The sequence below is a fragment of the Musca vetustissima genome, unplaced genomic scaffold (assembly GCF_032173495.1).
Source record: "Musca vetustissima isolate MV318-11 ecotype Yass unplaced genomic scaffold, APGP_CSIRO_Mvet_v1 utg21637, whole genome shotgun sequence".
In the NCBI taxonomy this organism is placed as follows: Eukaryota; Metazoa; Arthropoda; class Insecta; order Diptera; family Muscidae; genus Musca; species Musca vetustissima.
This window is the reverse complement of record NW_026885325.1, coordinates 184,934-209,684: the sequence shown is the minus strand read 5'-3', so window position 1 is coordinate 209,684 and position 24,751 is coordinate 184,934. Positions and strand designations below refer to the sequence as shown.

General features: G+C 30.8%; 3 protein-coding genes across 4 annotated transcripts in view; 2 read left to right on the top strand and 1 right to left on the bottom strand.

Moving 5' to 3' along the window:
• Nucleotides 1-24,751, top strand: part of LOC133332524 (26S proteasome regulatory subunit 8) — a 272,100-nt gene that overhangs the window by 156,460 nt on the left and 90,889 nt on the right. The window lies entirely within an intron of this gene.
• LOC133332525 (farnesol dehydrogenase-like) overlaps nucleotides 1-24,751 on the top strand; it is a 428,435-nt gene that overhangs the window by 399,825 nt on the left and 3,859 nt on the right. The gene's annotated exons all lie outside the window — the stretch shown is intronic.
• Nucleotides 8,000-24,751, bottom strand: part of LOC133332523 (high mobility group protein DSP1) — a 55,983-nt gene continuing 39,231 nt past the window's right edge. For both annotated transcript variants that reach the window (XM_061540924.1, XM_061540923.1), the window contains 4 exons: nucleotides 17,507-17,677; nucleotides 8,793-8,956; nucleotides 8,300-8,474; nucleotides 8,000-8,229 (listed from right to left, as the gene is read on the bottom strand). In XM_061540924.1, the coding sequence (XP_061396908.1) occupies nucleotides 8,008-8,229; nucleotides 8,300-8,474; nucleotides 8,793-8,956; nucleotides 17,507-17,677 (732 nt within the window). In that variant the 3' untranslated portion in view covers nucleotides 8,000-8,007. The remainder of the gene's footprint in view (nucleotides 8,230-8,299; nucleotides 8,475-8,792; nucleotides 8,957-17,506; nucleotides 17,678-24,751) is intronic.

Below are 24,751 nucleotides of genomic sequence, written 5' to 3'. Positions count from 1 at the left end.
CAATCATTCAAACGGGGTTACCTCCCTTTTTAGGTTACCTCCCGACGTAAACATTCAAAACGCCAATACACGTGTCTTCTTTTTTTAGCCCCTCTTTCATAATCTGTTGGAATTTCCAGGTAATTATTTTTTGTTTTGCAAAGTGTAACCCAAATATAAAATAAAAAACACAATTTATATTATTTTCATTTTTTAGTTTTATTACTTTTTTTTGGATTTTTTCTTGTAATTATTTAATATATTTTTTTCATTTTCTTTTGCTTCCTCTTAGTTTGTTGTTTTCTTCCTTTTTTCATTTTATTTTGCTCAACTTACATGTGTACGTATTTTTTTTTTAATTTATTTTATTTTTTGTTTTTGTATATTACTAAAATTTCATTCTGATGTTATATCCAGAGAGCTTTTTTCTATATATAAATATATATGTATTTATATATATGGTGATGACAATCAGACATTCTTTTAAGTTTTGCAAGGATGTTGTTGTTGTCATTATTTATTAATATATATTTTTTTAATTTTTATTTATAATATTGTTATTAGATATTTACTTGATGTACTTGCTGCTGTTTTGTTGTTGTTGTTATTATTAACACTAAAATGCTGTATAAGAAAGAATGATGCGCAAGATTCTATTTTATTTGTTGTTTTTATTTTTAATGTATGAAGGTGTGTTGTTTTGTTTTTTAGATTGCATCTCTAGATGATAATGATTGGAATTGGGGGGGTTCCTGTTGGTTTTTTTTTTTTTTTTTTAATTTTTTTTGTTCTTTTATTATATATAAATATATACTAATTTTTATATATTATTATATTATTTTGTATATACTACTCCTCTTTATATTTTAACCGATTTTTTTAGAATTTAATTTTTTGTTTTAGTGTAGTGTTATTTTATTTATTATTATTATTTTTATACAGTTTTTTTTTTTCTTTACTATAATATATATTTATATTTTTTTCATTCAAAAAAAAAAAAAAAAAATATTTAAATCCTAAAAAAATTTACACAAGACTTAAAGTGTCTGTAGTTTGTTTTTTTTTATTTATTTATTTATCTTGTATTGGATTTTGTTTTAATAATTAATCTAATTTTTAGGCCTAAATATGCAAATTTATTTTAATATTTTTATTTTTTTTTTTTGTTCTTATTACATAATCTAAAATATGTATGTTGTTGTTAATTTTTTTTTTCATTTAACTTTTTGTTGTGGTTAGAGTAAACTTATTTTTTTTTCTTTCAAATAATTTCACAAGTTGTTTGTTTTTGTTGTTCTTTTAGAAAAATAAAATATTTTTGTTATTGTTACATTTTAAATTATATTTTTTTTGTTAATTAAAAATTGAAATTTCCTGTTGTTGTATATATTGTGTGTGTGTGTCTATAAAATATTTATATATATTTTTTCAATTATATGTAATACTAAGCAAACCTAAAATTAAATTTAAAAACATATTAACGATCAACTATATATTTTTTTAAATAATAATCTTTTTTTAATAATTTTTTTTTGTTTATTAATTATGTATTTGTATTTCTTAAAAAATATTTCATTATTCAAAAAATATGTTTTGTTGTTATTGTTAAGATAAAGTGAATGTAAAAAAGGAATAAATTTAAATCTAATCTTAAATAAAAAAAATAAAATAATTACAAAAAAAAAATTCAATTTTGTGTATAAACTTTTATATATTTTTTTAAAGGAAAAAAAATTAAATATAAAAAACGTAATTAAAAAAAAAATTATGCCTGCCTGCCTTTTGGGAATAAGGAAATGTGAATTTTTATTACCCCTATCATAAAAAAATTGGGAATTGGAAATGTGAATTTTTTATCACTATTATAATAAAAAAAAATGGGAATTGGAAAATATGGATTTTCCTCTCAAAAAATAATGCAATTTTTTGTTCACAATTAAATTCCTCAATTCAAAAAAAAAAATATATATATATATATATAATAGATGTGATTGAGAGTTCCCATATATGTTTTTTTTAAATAATTCACGTTTCTCAAATCCCAACAATAGGGATTTTTGATAATTCAAATAAATATTTTTTTTTTTTCGAAAAAAAAATTTAAAAAAATTATATAATTACTTAAATGTTGTATTTTTTGTGATTTCTTGCAGGAACCACCGGGAGAAGAGTCTGCATAGGTATACAAATTAAAGGGACGAGGAAGGAGAAGCCCAACTTATAAAAAAATTGAAAATTTAATTTTTTTTCTACTAATACATATTAATTTTTTTTCTGTGGAAGTTTTCTTTGTCGTTAACAATAATTGTTATTTTTTGTTAGGTTATGTTTTTGTGTTTGGGTTTTTGGTTGCTTATTTTTACAATAGTATTAGCATATATATATTGGTGTTAATACAGATTGGTTTTTTTTTTTTGTATTTTATTTACTGATGAAATATATTTTAATTAAAAAATATATATTGATTACATGTCTTCTTCTATTGTGGCTTTCTGACAAAATTTTTCTCTCACTGTTTGTTAGATAATAAAAAAATAAATAAATGAAAATAATAATGTAAATAAATTAAAAAAAAATATCAGAAAAGTTGCAGGGAAATGGCTGAGGTCCTTTTTTAGTGATATGAAGAAATGAAAATCCGTATGGAAATTTAAATACAAATTCTTCCAAAGCCTATATAAGGGAAGACAGTAAATTGATGGAGAAAACAGCTGTTTCAATTAAGTAGAAATGTATTTTTTATCTTATATTGGCCTTGGTTTTCTTCAAATAAAAGTCGGGTGGCGTTCGGGCAATTTTTTTTGTCAGCCAGTCAATGAAAATTGTTTATTTTCCTATCTTATATAGGTCTTTATTTTCTTCAAATGAAAGTCGGGCGGGGTTCAGGCAATTTGTTTATGTCAGTCAATGAAAATTGAGTTCATGGAAAAAGGGACTATCCGGCATCTTTTTTGAAACGATTTCAATATCAGTTGTGTGTCCGATATTTTTACAAATATTTTGTTTACTAAATTTTAAATTTAAATATCAACCGATATTTCTACAAATATTTTTTTTTACTAAATTTACCACATTTTTTTTCTAATTTGTTTTATTTTGTTAATGTGTATTTAGATGTTTGTTTTCTCTATATAATATATTGATTTTATTGTGATTGTTGTTTTTTTTATTGTATATTGTATATATTTTGTATATTATCTCTTAATTATAATTTTCATATAATTAAAATTGTTTTTCTTCTTTTTTTTAATCATTATTTTACTTGCATTTAATAGGAATACTTTTTCGAGCCTGAAATTGTTTGCATTCATTATATTTTCAATTAAAAAAATAATATTGGCAAAAAATTACTATGTAAATTAAAAAAATTATGCAAAAAAAGAAACATGAATAAAAAAATTTTAAATTAAATTGTTTAAAATAAAATAAAGAATATATATATATATATATATATATATTTAATATTTTACAAAAATTAGCTGATTTTATTTTAAAAACATATTTATACTATTTTTAATTTTAAAATGATTATTTTTGATATAAGCAAAAAATAGCATATGAAAGCTTTAACAATAAGTATTAACTTTGTGTATTACATTTTTTTACTTATATCAGAAATAATGTTTAGTTTCCTTATATATATATAAAAATATATTTATGAAAACAAAATATAAGTTTGCTTCATCATGATTTTATTATTATTTTTTTAATTTAATGTCAAAATAAAACAAAAGAGTTTTTTTTTATTCAAATTAAAGTTTTTTGCATAAAATTTATAATTTTCTGGTATATATGTTTATCATATAAAATGTCTATTTTTTATGTTTAATATTTACAGTGAAAATGTGTATATATTTACAAACTTTAGAATATAATTTGTTTGTTAGTTTTTTTTTAATATCAATACATACGATGAATATATTGTGTGGTAATTTCTGAGAAATAAATGTAAAAATATCAAATTGAAAGACAGGGGAAAAATTAAATATCTTGCATGGGAATTGGGAAACTACTAAAACAAGCCAATAATTAAAATCTTTTAAATAAAATTAACTGATTTATACAATTTTTGCCTCTGGAACAATTTATTAGCGAACAATTTTGCACAAACAAGGTCTTCACATTCTCTCCACATTAATCCAGAACAACAATTTTCTCCCCAAGGCGGATTATTTCACATTCGAACTTAATTCAAAATATAAGGGGAAAGTGAAAATGGGGAAAAAATTCGCAACGAGTTTTGGTTCAGAATAACTTTTAAAGGAAAAGAGCAATTGATGTCCAGAATAAGGCTGCTGATCATGAAAAAGGAATTAAATTATTATTTTCATTATTTTGAAATTTTATTTTCAAATTGTTAGGGTGCCTACGTCACAAAAGCAATTTTTATTTTTTATTTTACAATCAATGCATCAACTCAATTGTCTTCGACTGTCCCGTCCCTTATACTTGTTTAGACGCAGGGTAAACATTTTTTTGTAAAACTCAAAAAAAAAAAAAAAAAACATAGCATACTTCTAGGAGTTCACAAAGCAATGGTATTATTTTTGTTATACAGTCGATAGATATCTCTTAAAATAAAAAGACTGTCGAGGGACCGACCGACAATGCAATTATTAGTATTTGTATAAAAAAGAGAGATTTTAATCCGTAAAAGACTTCGAACCTGGCAATAATCGGTTTAAAAACAACAACATATCCCATTATCCCTTAAATCAATGTTATTTTTAGGTTATAATTTCTCTTTATGAGAGCTAAGAAGATAAAATGAAGAGAGGAAAAAATAACAGTTGTATACAGACGACGTATATTGGATTAAATGACCGAGAGGTTGACATTGGCACTTCTCGGTCATTTAATCCAAAAGTAAAGCCAAGGTCATTTAATCCAAGTTATAACAATGAAAAAATTGCAAATTGAACGGAGACTGGTTGATACCTAGACGCCTCATTTAGTACGAGGGCAGTTCGCACAACATGTTGAATATTGTTTCGATCTGACAACTCCTTCGAAAAAGGCGTATCCGCAATTTTTTCCAATGAAAGCGCACTTTTATAATTTTTCAATTCTAAAAAAATTGCGGATGTGTCTTTTTTGGACACCTGTTTCAATATGAACGAGTTGCCAGATTGAAACAAAAATGCTATTTTCTTAACAGAGTTGGAAGTTTCCAAAACACTTAACTTTTTTTCTGTTTATACCGGGCGCTTTTTGTGCTATGCTAAAAACTTTCCGGTTTTTGGGTCAATAGAAAAAATATTCTGTATCGAATTTCATCACTATTTGTCTACGAAAAAATGGATTCTGTAGATACAAGATTTGTTCGGAAAATTCCACCGTGAATGTAGGTGGTCATATTAAAGGAAAATCATTACTTATAGGTGGCACTTTTGGTACTTTGTTTTCATGGCCAAAAGTCTGGCCACACTTCATTCTAGGGTGTTGTTACCAAAGAGAAAAATCTTCTACATCGAATTCTGCCATGGTTTCCCGAACATTAGATATGCGAGAAAAATTTTTATAGCTATAAAATATCAGTAGGAATTTAGATATATTTGATTTATTTGCGGAATTTTTTGATTTCTTAATTTTTGGTAGGGTGATTTTCAACAATCCCATGAGAACCCAAAAAATTGAACTATCGCCTATTAAGATGTCCAACATCTTCTAAATACTGGAAATCCTCAAAATTCCAAATAGAATAAAAGTCGGAAGTCCGATAAAATACTTCTAATCGCTTTGGACTCTAAATATGGCTAAATTTCTGCCTGGAGGTCTGTTATACTTTAAAAACATTATCCACATTTTTCTGGGTGAAGCCCTATGAACCTATATATGGGAAATTGTCTGCATGTAAAAATGTATTATTCTCTGAGAATCCCGAATCGCTGAAACTGCACAAATAACTATTTACAATCGATTGGAAAAATTTTTATATATTGGCCTGGTAGTCTTCTGTTATACCCTGAGAAACAGTCGCATGGCTTTAAATATTCCGAAAACAGAAGGGAGGGACTCCTCTATTTGAGACGAAGTTTAAAAAGAAACCTATTTATTGAATTCTTTTTTCTAAGACCTTGGAAATATTGAACATGTGACAGAGTTCCTATGCTATGTCAGATTTTTAAAGGCCTGGAATAGGCCTTGGAAAAAATTATTTTAAAAAGCCAAGCCTGGAATAGGCCTGGGAATATATTATTTAAACCAAACCTGGGAAAAAATTATTTTAAAAATCTACGCCTTGGAAAAAATTCTTTTAAAATCTACGCCTTATCTAAGCCTTGGAAAATATTCTGTTAAAAATCTACGCCTTGGAAAAAATTATTTTAAACATCCACGCCTGGGATAGGCCTTGGAAAAAATTATTTTAAAAACCCACGTCTGGGATAGGCCTGGAAAAAATTGTTTTAAATATCCACGCCTGGTATAGGCCTTGGAAAAAATTATTTTAAAAATCCAAGATCTCAATAGACCTCCTTTCAAAACTCAAGAAACTAGGAGAAGTATTTTAATCCTCCTCCTTCCTACCCGTCATTATTTTCTTAATGATTTTGAAATAAAAACGCCACATATCGTTTTTCTTTTTAATCTTGTGTTTTCTATAAAAAAAAGTTCACTTTACAATATTTATATATATGTATGTATGTAGTAGTATTATAGTTCAATTTAAAACAAATATATATATTATATCATAATGTTAATAATATGTATGCCGTTGGGTCGGAGAGTATATGATGATTTTGTTGGTGGTTATAACCTAAGAAAAAATTACTTTTTGTTGTATTTACGATTTTAGGTTATATGCTTAAAACGAAAATTGTATAACTCAGTTACTAATTAGATTTTTTTGTTGTATTGGAAATTTTTGTTTTTTGCAAAAAGAACGAAAAAAACGCATAAAATTATAAAATGTTTATATAGTTTTTTTTTTTTTTTTAATAAAAATTACACAGTAATTTTTTTCATCATCTTCTTCTTGTTCTTCATTATCATGTTGAGTTTCACACACACACACAAAGGGGGAAAATAAAAATTTAAAGCGTATAATTATTATTAGTATGAAAAAAAGAAGATAAAGAAATGAAAACGTTTCAGTTTTTTTAAGAAAAAATTTGAATTATGAAATTATGTTTTCACTTCTTTACTTGTTTTTTTTTTTGCCTGCAATTTTGTTGTTGTTGTTGTGGTGAATTATTTAAAAAAAATAATGATGGTCAGAGAAAAAAAATAATGGTCAAAAAAATTAACACAGGGCAATCAATACCAAAATTTAAATCTGGGATTTAAAAAAATCTCTATTTTTTCAAATCAAAAGTATTCTTTACACTTACACACTTGTGGTACATACATATACTGGAAGAATGTGAAAAGGGGAGAGAGAAGAAAAAAAAATAATTTTCCATGGTTGCCCTGTGTTGTCTATTTTGAAGAAATTATTTGAAAAGTGAGATAGAAAATTGTTGGATTTTAAGCTTATTTTTTATAAAATAGTGGGAGGGAGGGGGAAGTGTTTGGGGGGCTGGGCTGCTGTTGTTATGAGTTAAAATTTACAAAAAAAAAAAGAAATCTGTTTTAAAAAATATTGATGTCTTCTGCTTCCAATTTTTTTGAAAGGGAACATTTTTTTGGAAGGAGGATAGGCCTTGGAAAAATATATTTTAAAAATCCATGCCTGGGATGGGCCTTGGAAAATTATATTTTAAAAATCCATGCCTGGTATGGGCCTTGGAAAAAATTATTTTAAACGACCACGACCTCAATAGAACTTGTGTTTTATGTTATTGGGGGGTTGTGGTGGTGTGGGTGGATGGGTGGTGAATTTATGGGTATATGGTAATAATAATTGTTGGAATTTCTGGGTTTTTGTTTCTTTTGCAATTATTCTTTAATTGTCGGAATAATATTTGTTGTTGTTATTGGATTGATTGTGGTTGTTTTTGTTTGTTTATCTCATAAGCAACATTTGGGCATAATATTTATGATTATTATTAATTAATTAGTTTGTTTGTTGTTTTTTTTTTGTTAAATCTACTGATTTTCATCATCATCACCCTCTGCATCATCCTCATCGTGATCATCATGATGAACTTGTTGCTGTTGTTGCTGCTGCTGCTGTTGTTGTTGTTGCTGCTGGGCCTGTTGGGCCGCAGCCACAGCCAGTAAGGCGGCCTTTTGCGCCGCTTGCTGTTGGGCTTGCATGGAGGGGGCAGACATGGCGATTTTCCCACTTGTCTTGTATTCCGTCATTTCCTGTAAGAAGAAGAAGAGGAATAAATACAAGTTTTGAATATGTATAATAATTGCAATTTGTTGAACTTACCCGTTCATATCGTGCCTTATCCTTTTCGGCCATTAATTCATATTTTTGTTTAACTTCAGGTTCAACATCGGCCCATTTGCGGCCCAGCTCTTTGGCAATGTCGCCAACACCATATTCAGGATTGAGAGCTTTAACCTCATTACGTTTTTCATTGCAGAACCAGAAGAAGGCAGATCTAAAATTTGAAATTACGAAAAAAACATTAAAATTTATGGTTTTCAAAGACTCAAACACACATATATATATATATACAGACAAACTTCCATATACAGTCGTAACCCCAATCGAATTTTTTATTAATTCCATAACCTCAATCTCATACGAAAATCCAAGCTTTTCTGTTTTTTTTTGGGAGGAGTTTCGGAGTTCAATGGAAAATCATATCTATATATATTTTTTAAGTTATGAATATATTTATATAAATATATAATAATAATTATAGTTAGGTATTTTAATAGAAAAAAGTATCTAAGATTGTTTGCTACGAACTCACAATGATCGTTTCGGCGCATTGGGATCCTTCATTTGTTTCTTCTTTTTGGAACGTCCCACTACCGTGCCCTTGGGTGGCACATAATTTTGCATTTCCAGTTCGTAGCGTGCCTTGTCCTTTTCAGCCATTTCATGGAAGCGTTTCTTCTCCTTGTCAACCATTGTCTAGAGAAAGAAGAAAAGAAAGAAAAAAGAAAGATGGGGGAAAAATTACAACAATTAGGTACTAAAATCAAGGGAAGGAAATAAATACGTTAAAAAAATAGATTGAGTCATAAAATAGATCCAAGCCTGGAAAAAAAAAATATTTTAAGAATCCACGCCTTGGAACAAATATCGAAAATCGGAAGGTTCCTTTGTATGGGACCTATGCCTAAAAGTCTACCAATATGAATTATTATTGGCAGGGAGATTTGCCACATAATCAGAACCCAAAATACCCAAAAACCTCAACGTTCGCAAAATCGGAAACTATTGACATATGGGGCCTAAACATAAATGTGGGTCAATATTAATTATTTTTGGTAGGGAGATGTTCCACTCCGTAAGAATCCTAAATATCAAATTATAGCTAATTTGGTTGACAAATTTATTCAAAATCGTCAAAATTCCGAAAATCGGAAGGTATCATTATAAATGGGTATATAAGTAAATATGAACCGATATCGATAATATTTGATGTGAAGATTTACCTAAAATATCAAATTACAGACAATTCGGTTGGAAGTTTTGTCAATAATTCTCAAAAGTGTACCAATTTGAATTATTATGGCTACCCTAAGTATTTGGTCAAAATGCCATTATAAAGGACCGGCAGCAGTTCAGAGCAGTTTAAAATAAATTGCTTGCTTATTTTAAAAAATCCACGCCTGGGATAGGCCTTGAAAAAAAATATTTTAAAAAGCCACGTCTGGGATAGCCTTGAAAAAAAAATATTTTTTAAAATCCACGCATGGGGGAGACCTTGGAAAAAAATTATTTTAAAAATCCACGACCTCAATATATCTAAGAAAAAATGAATTTTAAGATCCCCGCCTGAAATAGGCCCTGGAAAAAATGAATATAAAAATCCACGCTTGGACAGGCCTTGGAAAAACGTTTTTTTTTCACAATTAAATTTTTAAATCCACAATTAAAAAACTTAAATTGCATTGCAATTTCCTTAGTAGAAAAGCAGGAAGGAGGAAAGGGGTGCGAGTATTGCAGGGTGGTGTGTCTTGCTAAATTTTAATTTCTTTATCACCTTGAGGTCAAGTCAAGATGAACTTCTTGTTTGCATTGGCAAAATGAGTTGAGCGATATAGAGAGCGATGAAGGGAGAGGGAGAGAGAGTGGAGGGAGCATGCCAATTAATTTAACGCCCAACCCAACATCCCTATTTTTTAAAAATAAATTTTATAATTTTTTCCTTCTTCTTATCCTCTATACTGCTGCTGTCGTCTACATATATGTACATACATACATATATAAGTATACACTTCATACCATGTATATGGCGACGACGACAACGAACGTCCGTTGCTTCTCCCCTTCCTTTCGCAAATGTCACACACAACCAGCCAGGCTAGAAATACATGGAGCTACTAGCTAGATGTTGTCCTGCTATGTAAGTGTGTGTATGTGAGGGAAAATATAAAATTTTCTTCTCAATATATATATAGTAGTGAAGAAATATATGTATCCATAAGGAGGAAACATCGTATATTTTAATCTCCTAAAGGGAACCCTGGTAATACCACCACCGTCATCGTAACTATTTGCAAGGGCTGGTAATATACCAACGGCGAGAAGGGGGGAGGAGGAGATGAGGGAGCACCACAACGTCCGTAGTCACAGCCGGTACCAATCAACAAAACAATAAAACCAAACGAAGACACGAGGAGGACGTGCACAAGAGCAGGAGGGGGGCGGAATTGGAATAATGTGAAAGAGAGCTGCCAGCTATTTTAGAAAAACAAGGAAAATTCATCTTCCCTTCTACAAACAATTATATTGAAAAACTTTTTCCAAGTCGTCAATATTCCAAAAATTGGATAGAGATTTTATAGGGGACCTATACCTTACCGGGAGGCAATATTAACCCTAAATATGGAATTACCTAATTAGAACCTAAATATCAAATTACAGTCAAATCGATTAGAAAATGTGACCAAAATCCTCAAAATTCCGAAAATCGGAAGGTTCTGTTGCATGGGACCTATACCTAAAGGTGTACCAATATGAATTATTTTTGGTACAGAGACTTTCTACCCCAGAAGAACCCATAATACTAAATAACACCTAAATCGGTTTGGAAAAAGCCTTAAAATTCCGAAAATCGGAAGGTTCAGTACTATAACCTATACTTAAAAATGTGCCAATATTATTTATTTTTGGTATAGAAATTTTCTACCTCAGAAGAACCCATAATATCAAATTACGCTCAATTCGGTTGGAAAATTTGTACAAAAACGTCCAAATTCCGAACATCGGAAGGCATCATTATAAAGGGCGATATTAGTAAAGATGAACCGATATTGATAATTTTTGTTAGGAAGATTTACCACATAATCAGAACCTTAAATATCAAATTACATCTAAATCGATTGGATAATTTGTCAACATTCCGAAAATTGAGGGTATCGTTACATTAGACCTATACCTGAAAGAGGTCCGATGATATTAATTATTGTGCTCGTGAGATTTGCTGCCTCACGAAATCACAAAATAACAAATTACACCCACCCAATTGTCCTAAATCTTTAAAATATCGAAAATTGCAAGGTACTGTTGTATGGGACCTATACCTAAAAGTGTACCAAAATAAATTATTTATGGTAGGGAGATTTACCACCTAAACAGAACCCAAAATACCAAATAAGAGCACATTTGGAATGAAAATGTGTCTTAAAACCTCAACGTTCGAAAAATCGAAAGCTATTGTCATATGGGGCCTAAACCTAAATGTGGGCCAATATTAATTATTTTTGGTGGGGAGATGTTCCACTCCATGAGAACCCTAAATATCAAATTACAATAGGGTAGAAATTTGTTTTAAAATTCTCAAAATATCGAAAATCGGAATCTGGCAGCTATATTTAATCATGGAACGATACTGATATTTTTTGGTAGTTAGATTTGCCACCTAATCACAACACAAATAAAATATTAAATTACAGCACATTTGGAAAGAAAATGTGTTTGAAATCCTCAAAGTTCCGAAAATCGGAAGCTATTGTCAGATGGAGCCTAAACTGAAATATGGGCCAATATTAATTATTTTTGGTAGGGAGACGTTCCACTCAGTGAGAATTCTAAATATCATATTATAGTCGATTTGTTTGGAAAATTTTTCAAAAAACGTTAAAATTTCGAAAATCGGAAGGTTCCGTTGTATGAGACCTATTACTAAAAGTGTACCAATATGAATTATTTTTGGTAGTGGGATTTTCTACTACCGCCTGAGAACTCATAATATCAAATTACAGTAAATTTGATTATCAAATTTGTCCAAAATTCGGAAAATCGGAAGGCATCATTATAAATTATAACCCATAATTACACCCAAAAATCATGATAATATGGCAACCCTAAGGATTTGTTCAAAATGCCATTATAAAGGACCGGCAGCAGTTCAGAGCAGTTTAAAATAAATTGCTTGCACAGAACAACCTCTCTCTTTCGGCTGTCGGGGTCCACTCACATCCCCCCCATCCATCCATCACCAGCAGCATCATCATGAACAAACCGGTTGTACTATAACACCAACCAACCAACCAGCCGGTCACAGAGTCCACCATCCATATGACACTAAGCAATTTTTCTCGTTTCCCCCTTACACTCCACACCGTCAGCATCCTCCTCATAGCACCACTACCATTCTTTATCATCAATGTCATTTACCCTCAACCACATCAGTTTTATGTAGCAGGCAGGCGGCAGGGAGCAGCATCACTACCACCTCTACCAACCCCTATTACTTCTATCGTCAACACAAACTCACACAAATAGAAAATCCGTTCATGGTAAATTCAATGCAAGGCACGACGGTCCGTGTGCTATATCCCCCCATCCATCTATCCATCCTCAGCCAGACAGGCACATCAAATAACATAATTTATTTAATCACGCCTCAACCATATTCAGTCAGTCAGGGCTCCATCGTGAGTGCGCCGCACAATAATAAGAAACATTGCCATTTTGCGGCGGGGAGGCAGCAGGTCAGATCAGGCAGATTGATATATGGAGGGACACAGACAAGTAATATGAGGATTTATTGTGAATTGATTAAACGAAGATAAAAAACAGTCCAATTTTCTGAAAACTACAAAAAATCGAAAGGTATCTTGACGTTGGGCGCCAACCTAAAAAAGTGGACAAATATGAATTATTTTTGTTAGGGAAATTTTTTACCCCATGAGAAGCCATAATATCACATTACAGCCAAATCGGTTGAAAAAGTAGTGTACAAAATTCGGTAGTAATCATTATAAAGGGGGATACTATTAACACTAGAACGCCGAAGGCTGTCATGTTGACCGCTTTCCAATTTCAAGTACAAAAGCAACTGTGCATTTAATGACACTTTTTTTAAAAAATTTGGTGAATTTTTTATAATAAACGTAATTCTATGAGGTACAAAAAGACCCCATATTTAAAAAAAAAGTGTCATTAAATGCACAGTTGCTTTTGTACTTGAAATTGGAAAGCCGTCAAAATAACTGCCTTCGGCGTTCTAGTGTTAAAGATGGACCGAAATGGTTAACTTTTGGTAGGTAGATTTTCTACCTCATGGTAACTTTAAATATTAAATAATAGTCTAGTTGTTTAGAAAAACAGGTCTAAAATATTTAAAAGTTCCGAAAATCGGAAAGCACCGATATAAGGAGATTGTGCCTAAAAGTAGGCTAATATTAATTATTTTTGGCGTAGACATTTTCTAGCTCATGAGAACCTAAACTGTCAAATTACAACCAATTTGGTGGGAAAATCTGGGTGAAACATTTTCAAATTTCAAAAAATCGGAAGAGGACATTATAAAGGGGGCTATTAATAAAGATGGATAAATATTGAACAATTTTTGGTAGGAAGATGTTTCCACCTCACGAGAACCGCAAAATGTCAAATTATAATCAATTTGTTGTACAACAATATACCGAAAATCGGAAGGTGGTATCGAAGGTGTGCCGAAATGGTTAACTTTTGGTAGGGAGATTTTCTATACCATGAGAACTTAAAATAGAAGAAAAACAAGTCTAAAATATTTAAAAATTTCGAAATCGGAAAGTACCGATATAAAGAGCTTGTGCCTAAAAGTAGGCTAATATTAATTATATTTAGGAGAGGGAGTTGTTCTACCCCATGAGTAGCTAAAATATCAAATTACAACCAATTTGGTTGGAAAATGTGGGCCAACAATTTTCAAACTCCAAAAAAATCGGAAGAGGTTATTATAAATGGGGCTAGTAATAAAGGTGGATGAATATTGATAATTTTGGTAGGAAGATTTCCCACCTCACGAGAACCGCAAAATGTCAAATTATACTCAATTTGTTGTACAAAATCTTCAATATACCGAAAATCGGAAGGTGGTATCGCTATATGGGTAAGCTATATTTAACCATGAACCGATATTTATAATTTTTGGTAGAAAGATTTTCTACCCCACGAGAACCAAAAAGATCAAATTACAGCCAATTCAGTTGAGAAATGTGTCCAACATCTTTAAAGTTCTGAAAATCGGAAAGTACCAGTATAAGGGACCTATGCCTAAAAGTATGCTCATATTATTTATTTTTGGTAGAATGATTTTTTACTCCATTAGTAACACAAAATATTAAATTTACTCCCAGTTCGTTGGGAAATTGTGGATCTAAAATTTTCAATCTACCGAAAATCGAAAGGAAAAATCCCGACCCACTTTAATATATCCCGACCCGACCCACTTTAATATATAAACATGTGCGTATGTCGCCTTTATCAAATATAGTTTTAGACACACACACACACACTGCTTCATACATCACTGAGAATTTCCCAAGAACCTCAATATATATATTTTTTGATGCTCTACGCTTCGATGCATTCGGCTTTTGTAATGTGTGTGTGTGTGCGATATGTGGATCTGTGTGTGTATGCGTTTAATTTTTAGTTGGGCTACGTTATGTCTCTTCTTGGTACATTTAGCAAGAAACATGGCAATCACAACCAACCGACCCCAACGACCAGCACACCAAGTGGCAGCCAAGCAAAACTAAAATGTTCGAAGTGTCTGCTGTTGGGCACTCACGTTTAAAAATTCTGTACGGTTTCCCCCACCAACCCTTGGTACATCATCATAAACTATTCCATACTCCATACTTCTTCGTCCCTGCTGTTAGGAGTGAGGCCAGCAATTTGGCACTTAATAAATTGCTTTTTCTGATGCAGAACGGGAACTGGCAGGACAGACAGACGTTATGACGGACGGTTCTTCAAATGTTGTGTATGGGAGAACCAGGGAAAGCCTACCAAAAATAATTAATATTGGCCTACTTTTAGGGGTAGAGTATAGTATCCGATTTTCGGTATTTTTAAGATTTTAGATGATTTTCTCAACAGAATTGGTTGTGATTGGATATGATAGGAGTTCTCATTAGTGTGGAAAATCTATCAACCAAAAATAATTACTTTTAACCCAATTTTAGGTACAGGTCCAATAAAGCGGTACCTTCAGATTTTCCGAACATTGAGAATTTTTCAATCAAATGTGCTGTAATTCGGTATTTTGGGTTCTGATTATGTAGCAAATCTAACTACCAAAAATTATCAATATCAGCCCATGATTAAATATAGCGGCCATATTCCGATTTTCGATATTTTGATATTTAGGGTTCTCATGGGGTAGAACATCTCCCTACCAAAAATAATTAATATTGGGCTACTTTTAGGTTTAGGCCCATATGACAATAGCTTCCGATTTTACGAACTTTAAGATTTTCAGACACATTTTCCACCAAGTGGATTGTAAGTTGTTATTTTGTGTTCTGACTTGGTGGCAAATCTAACTACCAAAAATAATCCATATCGGTCCATGAATAAATATAACGGCCACATTCTGATTTTCGATATTTTAGGAATTTTAGACACAAATTTCCACCCCAAATCAGTTGTAATTTGGTATTTAAGGTTCTCACAGAGGCGAACACCTCCCTGCCAAAAACAATTGATATTGGCCCACATTTCGTTTTCGACCCCATATGACAATAGCTTCCGTTTTCCGAACTTTGAGTATTTCAGACTGTGGATTTCCAAATTTGGTATTTTGTATTTTGGATTCTGATTAGGTGGAAAATCTCCCTACCAAAAATTATGAATAACGGTTCGCGATTAAATATAGCGCCTCTAAAACGATACCTTCCGATTTTCGGGTTTTTGAGGATTTTAGACACATATTCCTCCGAAATAGGCTAAAATGTTGTATTCGTATAGGGTATAACATTTCATTTATTAAAAACAACTAATTTTGTTTCAATGTTGGTACCTTCCGATTTTCGATATTTTCAAGATTTTGGAATTGTTTTTCAAACTCTCAGGATTCTTACTTTTAAAAAAGGCTTCTTTTTTCTATAAATATAATCCGCTGATTACCTCAGAAATTCTGTACCTCTGAGGTATATATTTTCGATAGAAAAATATACGCTCCGCGGTGCCCTTTTCAAAGAAAAAAACCGCTCAGTATCTCTGAGAATCATCTTTTTTTGTTAGAAAAAAACCGTTCCGTACCTCTGAATTTGCTTTTTTCTCCGAGCCTTCTCTTTTTATAGAAAAAATCCGCGTAGTAGCTCCTAGTCTATAGAAAAAAATCCGCTCAGCATTTCTGAAGCATCTTTTTTCGTTAGAAAAAAAACTCGTTCCGTAACTCTTAGGTTGTTTTTTATAGAAAAAAAAAATCCGATCAGTATCTCTGAGGCATCTTTTTTTCGAATGAAAAAAAATCCGTTCCGTACCTCTGAGCGTTTTTTTACAGAAAAATAGAATCAGCTCAGTAGCTCGGAGGCGTCTTTTATGATAGAAAAAAATTCTCTGAGGTGTTTTTTTCAAAGTAAAAAAATCCCATCCGTATCTCTGAAAGGCTTCTTTTTTTGATCGAAAATAATCCTTTCGGTACCTTTGAGACTTCTTTTTTTATAGAAAAACATTCGCTCAGTTCATTAGAGCATTTTTTTCTATAGAAAAAAATCCTCTCAGCACCTCTGTGTCTTCTCTTTTTTTATAAAAAAAAAATCCGCTCAGTTCTTCTGAGCCTTCTTTTACCGCTCAGTGCCTCTGCAGCGTCCTTGTCTATAGAAAACATGTCTGTAGTGTCCTCTGGTTACTGAGATACCTTTTTGATATTTAGAAAAAATTTACCTAGGTTACAGAGTCCTCTCTTTGAGATCTCATTTTTGTCCACCGGAAAAATTGTTCTCAGTTACAGAGTCCACTCTTTTAGATCTCATTTTTGTCCACCGGAAAATTTGTTCTCAGTTACTGAGACATTTTTTTTTAGAAAAAGGTGTCCTCAGGACACAGGCCTTTTTTCTATAAACATAAGTATCCTGGGTTTTCTGGTAATTTTTTTAAGGAAAAAAATGCCCTCATATTACTTTTTTCTATAGTAATTTGTCTTCCGGTTATTTATAGCCTACTGCAGATTATGATTTTTTAAAAAGGATATTCCAAAAAAAAAAAATTAAAATCAAAATTTCCACTTACCTTCCATCGTTCAGCACACTTTCTGGAGAATTCGGCAAATATAACTGTCTCGTCGGGATGTTTTTTCTTGTGTTCTTCACGGCATGTCTGTACAAAGTAGGCATAGGCTGTCATTCGGCCACGTGGCTTGGCATCCGGTTTTCCACCGCCGGGGGTGCGTATCATATTATTCTGTGGATAACAACGATGAAGATCAATATAAGGTGGTGTTTGGAGTTGTTGTAATTGAGTAGGATCATTGGTAGTGTTGTTGTTTGAAGAATTACGAATAGTGTGAGTTAAATTTGAGGCAATTATAGTGGTTAGGATGTTGTCATTGGTAGAAGAAGAAGCAGAAGAAGTTGTGGCAATGGGGGAAGGGTTAGCATGCTGTTGTTGTTGTGGAGAGTTGTTGGTAGAATGTTTGCCATGTTGTGGACCATGATCTGTTTGCTCAAGATGTTGTTGTGTTTGTGTTATAATGTTTGCATTATTTTGTTGATCCTTGTGATCCCCCCTATTGTTAGTATTTGCACTACTGCTGCTGCTGCCACTACTACTAAAATCAACAACTCTATTTGATTCGATCTACAATGGCATGATGTTTAGGCATGCAGCATCATCATCACACAGAGAATGAGAGAGCGCGCCCGTTATCATTCACACAGGGAGAGCGAGACAGCGCGCCCGTTAGCATTCACACAGAATAGCCAACGAGTGTTGTTTTGTGGGAGCACGCATCAAAAGTCATGATTGTTTAGGCATGCATCATCATCATCACACAGAGAGCCCGTTATCATTCACACAGGGAGAGAGAACGCGCCCGTTAGCATTCACACAGAATAGTCAACAAGTGTTTTTTGCATTACCCATCATATAAAGAGAATGACAAAACATAACGGGAGGAAAAGAAGGCCATGATGTTGTGTGATAGAAATATAAAGAGAAGAAAGAAAGAAAAAATAACGAAAGAAACAATGTAAATATTATCTTTTTACAAAAGAAACCATGTTTACACCACCCACCCACATACACACACACAAAAAGAGCTGTGATGATGTCTGGTTGGCAACACTGCTGCTGTTGCTGCCCAGTTGCAGTAATGTAAAAACGGCCAAGACAAGAGAGTAACTAATGAAAACCCATATGGAACGTACGTGTGAAAAATGTGGCACGACACAAAAAATGACAATTATATAGAAGAGGAGAACGAACAATGGCAACAAATTAAGCTGCAATATTTTTGTGAATGCATTAATTATTCTTTTTCTATGAAAAACAACAATTAGGAATCAAGTGTATATGTGTGCATATGCTGTAGAATAGATGTGAGAAAACAAGGAGATGGAGGAGCAATGAAACTATGAAATGAAATATGGTGGTCCTTGAAATGCACATATAGGGAGGACATAAAATAAACATACATACATATACGCATATAAAAACGCACACACACAACAGACAGTTAATATACAGATATATTTTCTGCGTGCAACAAAACGTTTTGCCCCCACAAAAAAAAAAATGCCCCCAAAAAGAGGGGATAGAGGAAGCAAGGAGATGAAGAGGTAAGGTGCTGCATAAGAAGAGTTGGAAAAACGAAATAAAAATAAAAAAATAATGATGACAGTCATCATGATTGATGATGATGAGATGAGAATGAAAGAACGCGTCGTGGAGAATGAGAATGATGACGATGATTGTAGTTTATGTTGTTGTTGTTGGTCTCTCTGGTTTTGTGCTTGGTTGATTTTATAGTCATCGATACATTGTCACCCAGCCAAGCCAGTCCCAGCTGCTGCTGCTGCTGCATTACTGGCAGTAACTGACTGAAACGATGACGGAAAAAAACAACAACAACAATGCCATTTGGAATTTCTTTTTGGGGATCTGTGGTATGAACAAAAAAAATCGATTGTTCTCTGTGCAATTATTTTTTCTTCCTTGTTTTTGGCAAGAGGATCTTTTGTGAGTAAAGGCCCCAATGTGAATTACAAGGACACTCTGTGGTCCTCAGTTTTTTTATGGAGGAATAGAAAATTTAGTAAAATTTGCCAACTTTTGCTTCAAAAGAGAATGGAAAAAACACAAATAAAATGGGGTCATAGATGTTTAAAGAAATACTATTTGGAGAGAAACTTAAATTTTAAATATCAATGTAATATTTTTTTCTTGTAAAAATTAAAAAAAAAAATATTTTTATAAAAAAAAAAAAATATTTTTGTCAAAGAATTTTTTTTTTTCAAAAAAATGCCATTTGGAATTTCTTGTTGGGGATCGGTGGTATGAACAGAGAAAAATCGATTGTTCTCTGTGCAATTATTTTTTGTTTTCTTTTTTTGCAATATTCTTTTTTTGTGAGTTAAAAAAATTTAAATATCAAAAATATATATGTTTTGTAAAAATTAAAAAAAAAAAATTATAAAAAAAAGAAACAGAAATTTTATTTATATATATTTTGTAAAAATTAAAAACAAATTATCAAAAAAAAATATTTTTATCAAAAAAATCATACAAATATCCGATTAAAAAACGCAGGTTTAAAAAAAAATACGCAGTCGTATAAACAAAAAAATTGTTAAATTAATAATGCACATTTTTCCCCCTTATAAAGTTTGTCTCCCCCACCCCAAAAAAATAACATACTTTTAGGCAAATTGTAAATTAATTACACTGAAATATTAAAGGTCGTGTAGAATAAATAATTCTGAAATATGTTAGACAATTTCGAACCGTAGTCAAAACCCGATTTCACACATCTTTCCATACAAAGGAAGTAATTTTTTTATTGATTGGATGTTTGACAAAATCCGCATTGTTTCTTTTTTGTTTTGTATGAATCATAGTTGAAATAAACCGGAAAATAAAATCAATAATAGAAAGTATTTCTTGCCAAAAACAAATGGAAATACAACAACCACGACAAGACGACTGTAATGACAAAAGCCGGCTGAGAAAGAGACGAAATGAAATAAAATATCTGATGCAACTCAACAAAAATGAATCATTGACAGTGGATGCAATGAAATTTTATAATAAATGAAATGTGAAAAACAAAAAGAAAATCCTAAAATTTACAAAAAAAAAAAAATGTTGATTTTTTTTAAATTTCCATTGAAAAACTATCCCCATTTTTCTTAAGGAATGTTTTGATTTGCATAAATACGACCCATACTGTATTCATTTAATTAAAAATCCCAAATAAAAAATTTAAAAAAAGAAAAATATAAAAAAATGATCACGATCAGAAAAAAAACGCTACTCAATTATTATAACCGTTAACAATAATTGTTTTTGTCTCGAATAACAACAACAATGTCGTCAACTTTGTGGTTCGTCGTTGTTATGTTTAGTATGCAACACATGGCGCTAATCATCAAATGGCGCGTCATTATGTTTAATAAGAACCACACGTACTCTCTCCCTCTCTCACACACACGCAAAACAAACAGCATGCATGCACCTGACTTTTTTTGAATGACAACTAGAAATATGTCAATAACCTTTTACTGTATTTATTCTAAAAAAAAAAAAAAAAACAAATACAACAACAAAAACATAAATATTGCTATTCAAATGCACAAGAACAACAACAACATAATAATAATCAAATATTTTCAAAAATCCCCCAAGAAGCAAGAAATATTCTAAAATTTATTTTTAATTTTCCCCAAAATTGTTTTGTTTATTTTTCTAGAAACTATTTTTAATAGAAAATCTTCTACTTATTTTTAAATGGAAACCAAAAAACAAAATAAAACTTAATGATTTTAATTGTTAATGAGTTTCGCGGTTTGGGGGATTCTATTTTTAAAATTTGCTGTCAAGTTTCCGCTAAAAAGAAATCTTTGTCAATCATTTGGTGATTATCATTAAAAAAGAAGCAACCATAACCTCCATTAATATACCTTTCTTACCCTCTTTCCCACCTGCCACACAAAAAACCTAATGGACTTTGTTAAAAATTGAATCATTGAATCTGAGAACGGCCGGCTAAACTGTGCAAATGACTATTCATCAACGGCCACTGCAGCAGCAGCGGCGACGGCAGTAGCAGAACCGCAGCAGAAATAGTCCGTCAATGCCCTGTTGGTCTTGTCACAGTCATTTGTTTAATTTTGTTTTGTTTTTGTCTTTTATTTTTTCTTATTGTTAAATTCATTCATTCACACTTGTTGTCACATTCATTGATTTTCAACAACAACAATAAAATGAAGGAGGTGGAATGTATTAAAAAAACAAAACCATCAATGCTTATGCATGAATGAGCAAATAGACGAGGTGAAAGGGTGACAGAGAGCGAGAGAGTGAGAGGGAGAGAATGTGTGGTGATGGAGGCTATATTTGGTGTTGATGGTTAAGGGCAAACACATGCGGTAAATTCTGCGCGATGAGTTGCAGCGGTTGGTGTTTTTGTTGTTATTTTCCGTTGTTGTTGTTATTATTTAAATAAATGAAAATAAATACCGGTGCTTTTTGTAAATAGTATTCAAATTGATTTAATGAATGAATTTTACGGTGACTAATCAATTAAAAGGCATAAAAAATTAAATTAAAAACACCATTTTCTAAATTCGATAAATTCCGATAACTAATAATTGGGGGAAAAATTGGTGCCCAATATTTTATTAATTATTAAATTTCCTCATATAATAAATTCATTACATTTTAGTTTTGGTATACAAATTGCAATTTTCATTTCGATAAATACCGATAAATCAATTATCGAGAAGAATAATTAAAAAAATGCAGTTTTCTCACCAAAACTTACTTATAAATTGAAATTTGATTTTTTTTATAAAAATCTCAATTTTTCGTTTCGATAAATATCGATGAATCAATTATCGAGTAGAATATTTTTTTGAAAATTCAGTTTTTCACAATAACTTTGTCATTACTTTTTAAATAGAAATTAATTTTTTTATAAAAATCTCAATTTTCGTTTCGATAAATATCGTTGCATCAATTATCGAGAGGAATACTTTAAAAAATATAAGTTTTCTCACCAAAACTTGTCATTAGTTTTTAAATAGGAATTAGATTTTTTATAAAATCTCAATTTTTCGTTTCGATAAATATCGATAAATTAAATATCAAGACTTCTTCTATTAATATTTCTTAATAATTTGTAAACATGTTTTTTTTTTATCAATATTTATATTTATCGAAAATTATCGAAATATAGAACAAATTTATATTTTGCATTTTAAATAGCTGCACTTATTTTACTAGTGTTTATTGTGTAAACTCATAAAGTTTTTTCCTACAGTTGATAACTAATTCATATAAATATGAAAAATATCGAAATGAAATTTGAACGAAATTTTGAAAAATCTAAAGGAAATTATTGTATTTATGGCCAATTTTTTTGATTTATAGAATTTATAGTAATTTTCTTCATAATTTTTAGGCTGTTTACATACATATTCCAATTTATCGAAAATTATCGGAATTAAATTTAACCATTTTTTTTATTTCTATAGAATTCTTTGCACATGTATAGATTATAGAATCTATTAAAAATAAGTTTCCTTATAGTTTGCTGCTTTCAATTTTATCGCTTCAATTTTATCGAAAATTATCGAAATAAAATGTATCCATTTGTTTAGTATTTATTGCATTAATTATACATGTATAGCGTTTATAGAATTTATATTAATTTTCTTCATAGTTTGTAGCTTGTTTACAAATTTGAATATATTTATCGAAAATTATCGAAATTAAATTTATCAACTTTTTGCAATTTTTATAGCATTCTTTGAATATTTCAGGTGATTTTAATTAAATGTATGCATAAATCATTAAATATGTACCCTAATGCGTAATTTATCGAATGTTATCGAAATGTAAATGAGAACTTATTTTGCATTTCAAATTTTTCCAGATGACCAATTTGTAAACTGGTTTGAATATGCCAAGAAAAAAATCATCGTACAAATCTAAACAAAATAGGTTAAAAGAAAATGAAAAAAGTGCGCCCGCCACAGAGAGAAAGGGAAAAGAATTCGTTGGAGAAAAACAGTGAAGTGAAAACAAATCACTGATCTACTGGCCTATCTTTTGGTGGCGAGTAAGTAAATGCCGAAAAAATGTGTGTACCTCTATTAGTTCTGCTTTAAATGTGTGGCGATTCCGAATGTGTGGAATGTTAGCACAATAGACAAGAAGAAACCACATATATTGGAGAAATGGACGGGACGGGAGAGGCAGTTTGGTTGACATTTCCAGTCATTTATTCGTTTGCTAGTAAAGTTTTTTAAATTGCCATGGGTATTTTATTAAAGTAAGCAGCAAGCTAAGGTGCCAAAGAGCAGCACCTATACCATAATGAAGAAAAAACGAAATTCCAAAGCTAGAAGAAGGCATGCACATACCTGCCGACCAACCTGCCTGAATATATCAAGGTATAGCAATACTAAGCGCAGCTGTTTTTAAATGCCACTTATACGACGGATGGCGAAGTTTGTTCTTCTATGCTATTCTCTACCACACACTTCTTCTACACATAAAAATAGAAGGTTCGGATGCGAAGGCTATTAAATGAAGTTTTATGCGCTTCTGTGTCTCGTTTTGTGCCCCAACCATTACTCTACTGGCCATTATGTTTTTTTTTTAATAATGATTTACAAATCTATTTTATGCAAGAACTGCCTTCTTCGTGTTTTAGTATGCAGTAGGTTTAAGCACACCTAAACACGAACTTACTGCAAGAATAGAATCGGCCATAACGCCACTATGATTACTGGGGTATGGCCCTGTAGCTAATGTAATGCAGCAGATGTTGTGGCCATAAACAGAGCAGGATAGAACATGTAAAAATTGTGTACTCTCGAAAAATTTGGAAATTTTAATAATCGGACATATAAGTTTTCGATAATAATCGAAAGTATAAATATAAATTTTCGATAATAATCAAAAGTTTAAATATAATTTTTCGATAATAATCAAAAAAAATAATTTTCGATAATAATCTAAAAAAATAATTTTCGATAATAATCTAAAAAAATTATCGATAATAAACGAGAATATAAATTTTCGATAATAATCGAAAAAATATATTTTCGGTAATAATCGAGAATAAAAATTTTCGATAATAATCGAAAAAATATATTTTCGGTAATAATCGAGAATATAAATTTTGGATAATCGAAAGTATAAATATAAATTTTCGATAATTATCGAAAATATAAATATAAATTTTCGATAATAATCGAAAATATAAATATAAATTTTCGATAATAATCGAAAAAAATAATTTTCGATAAT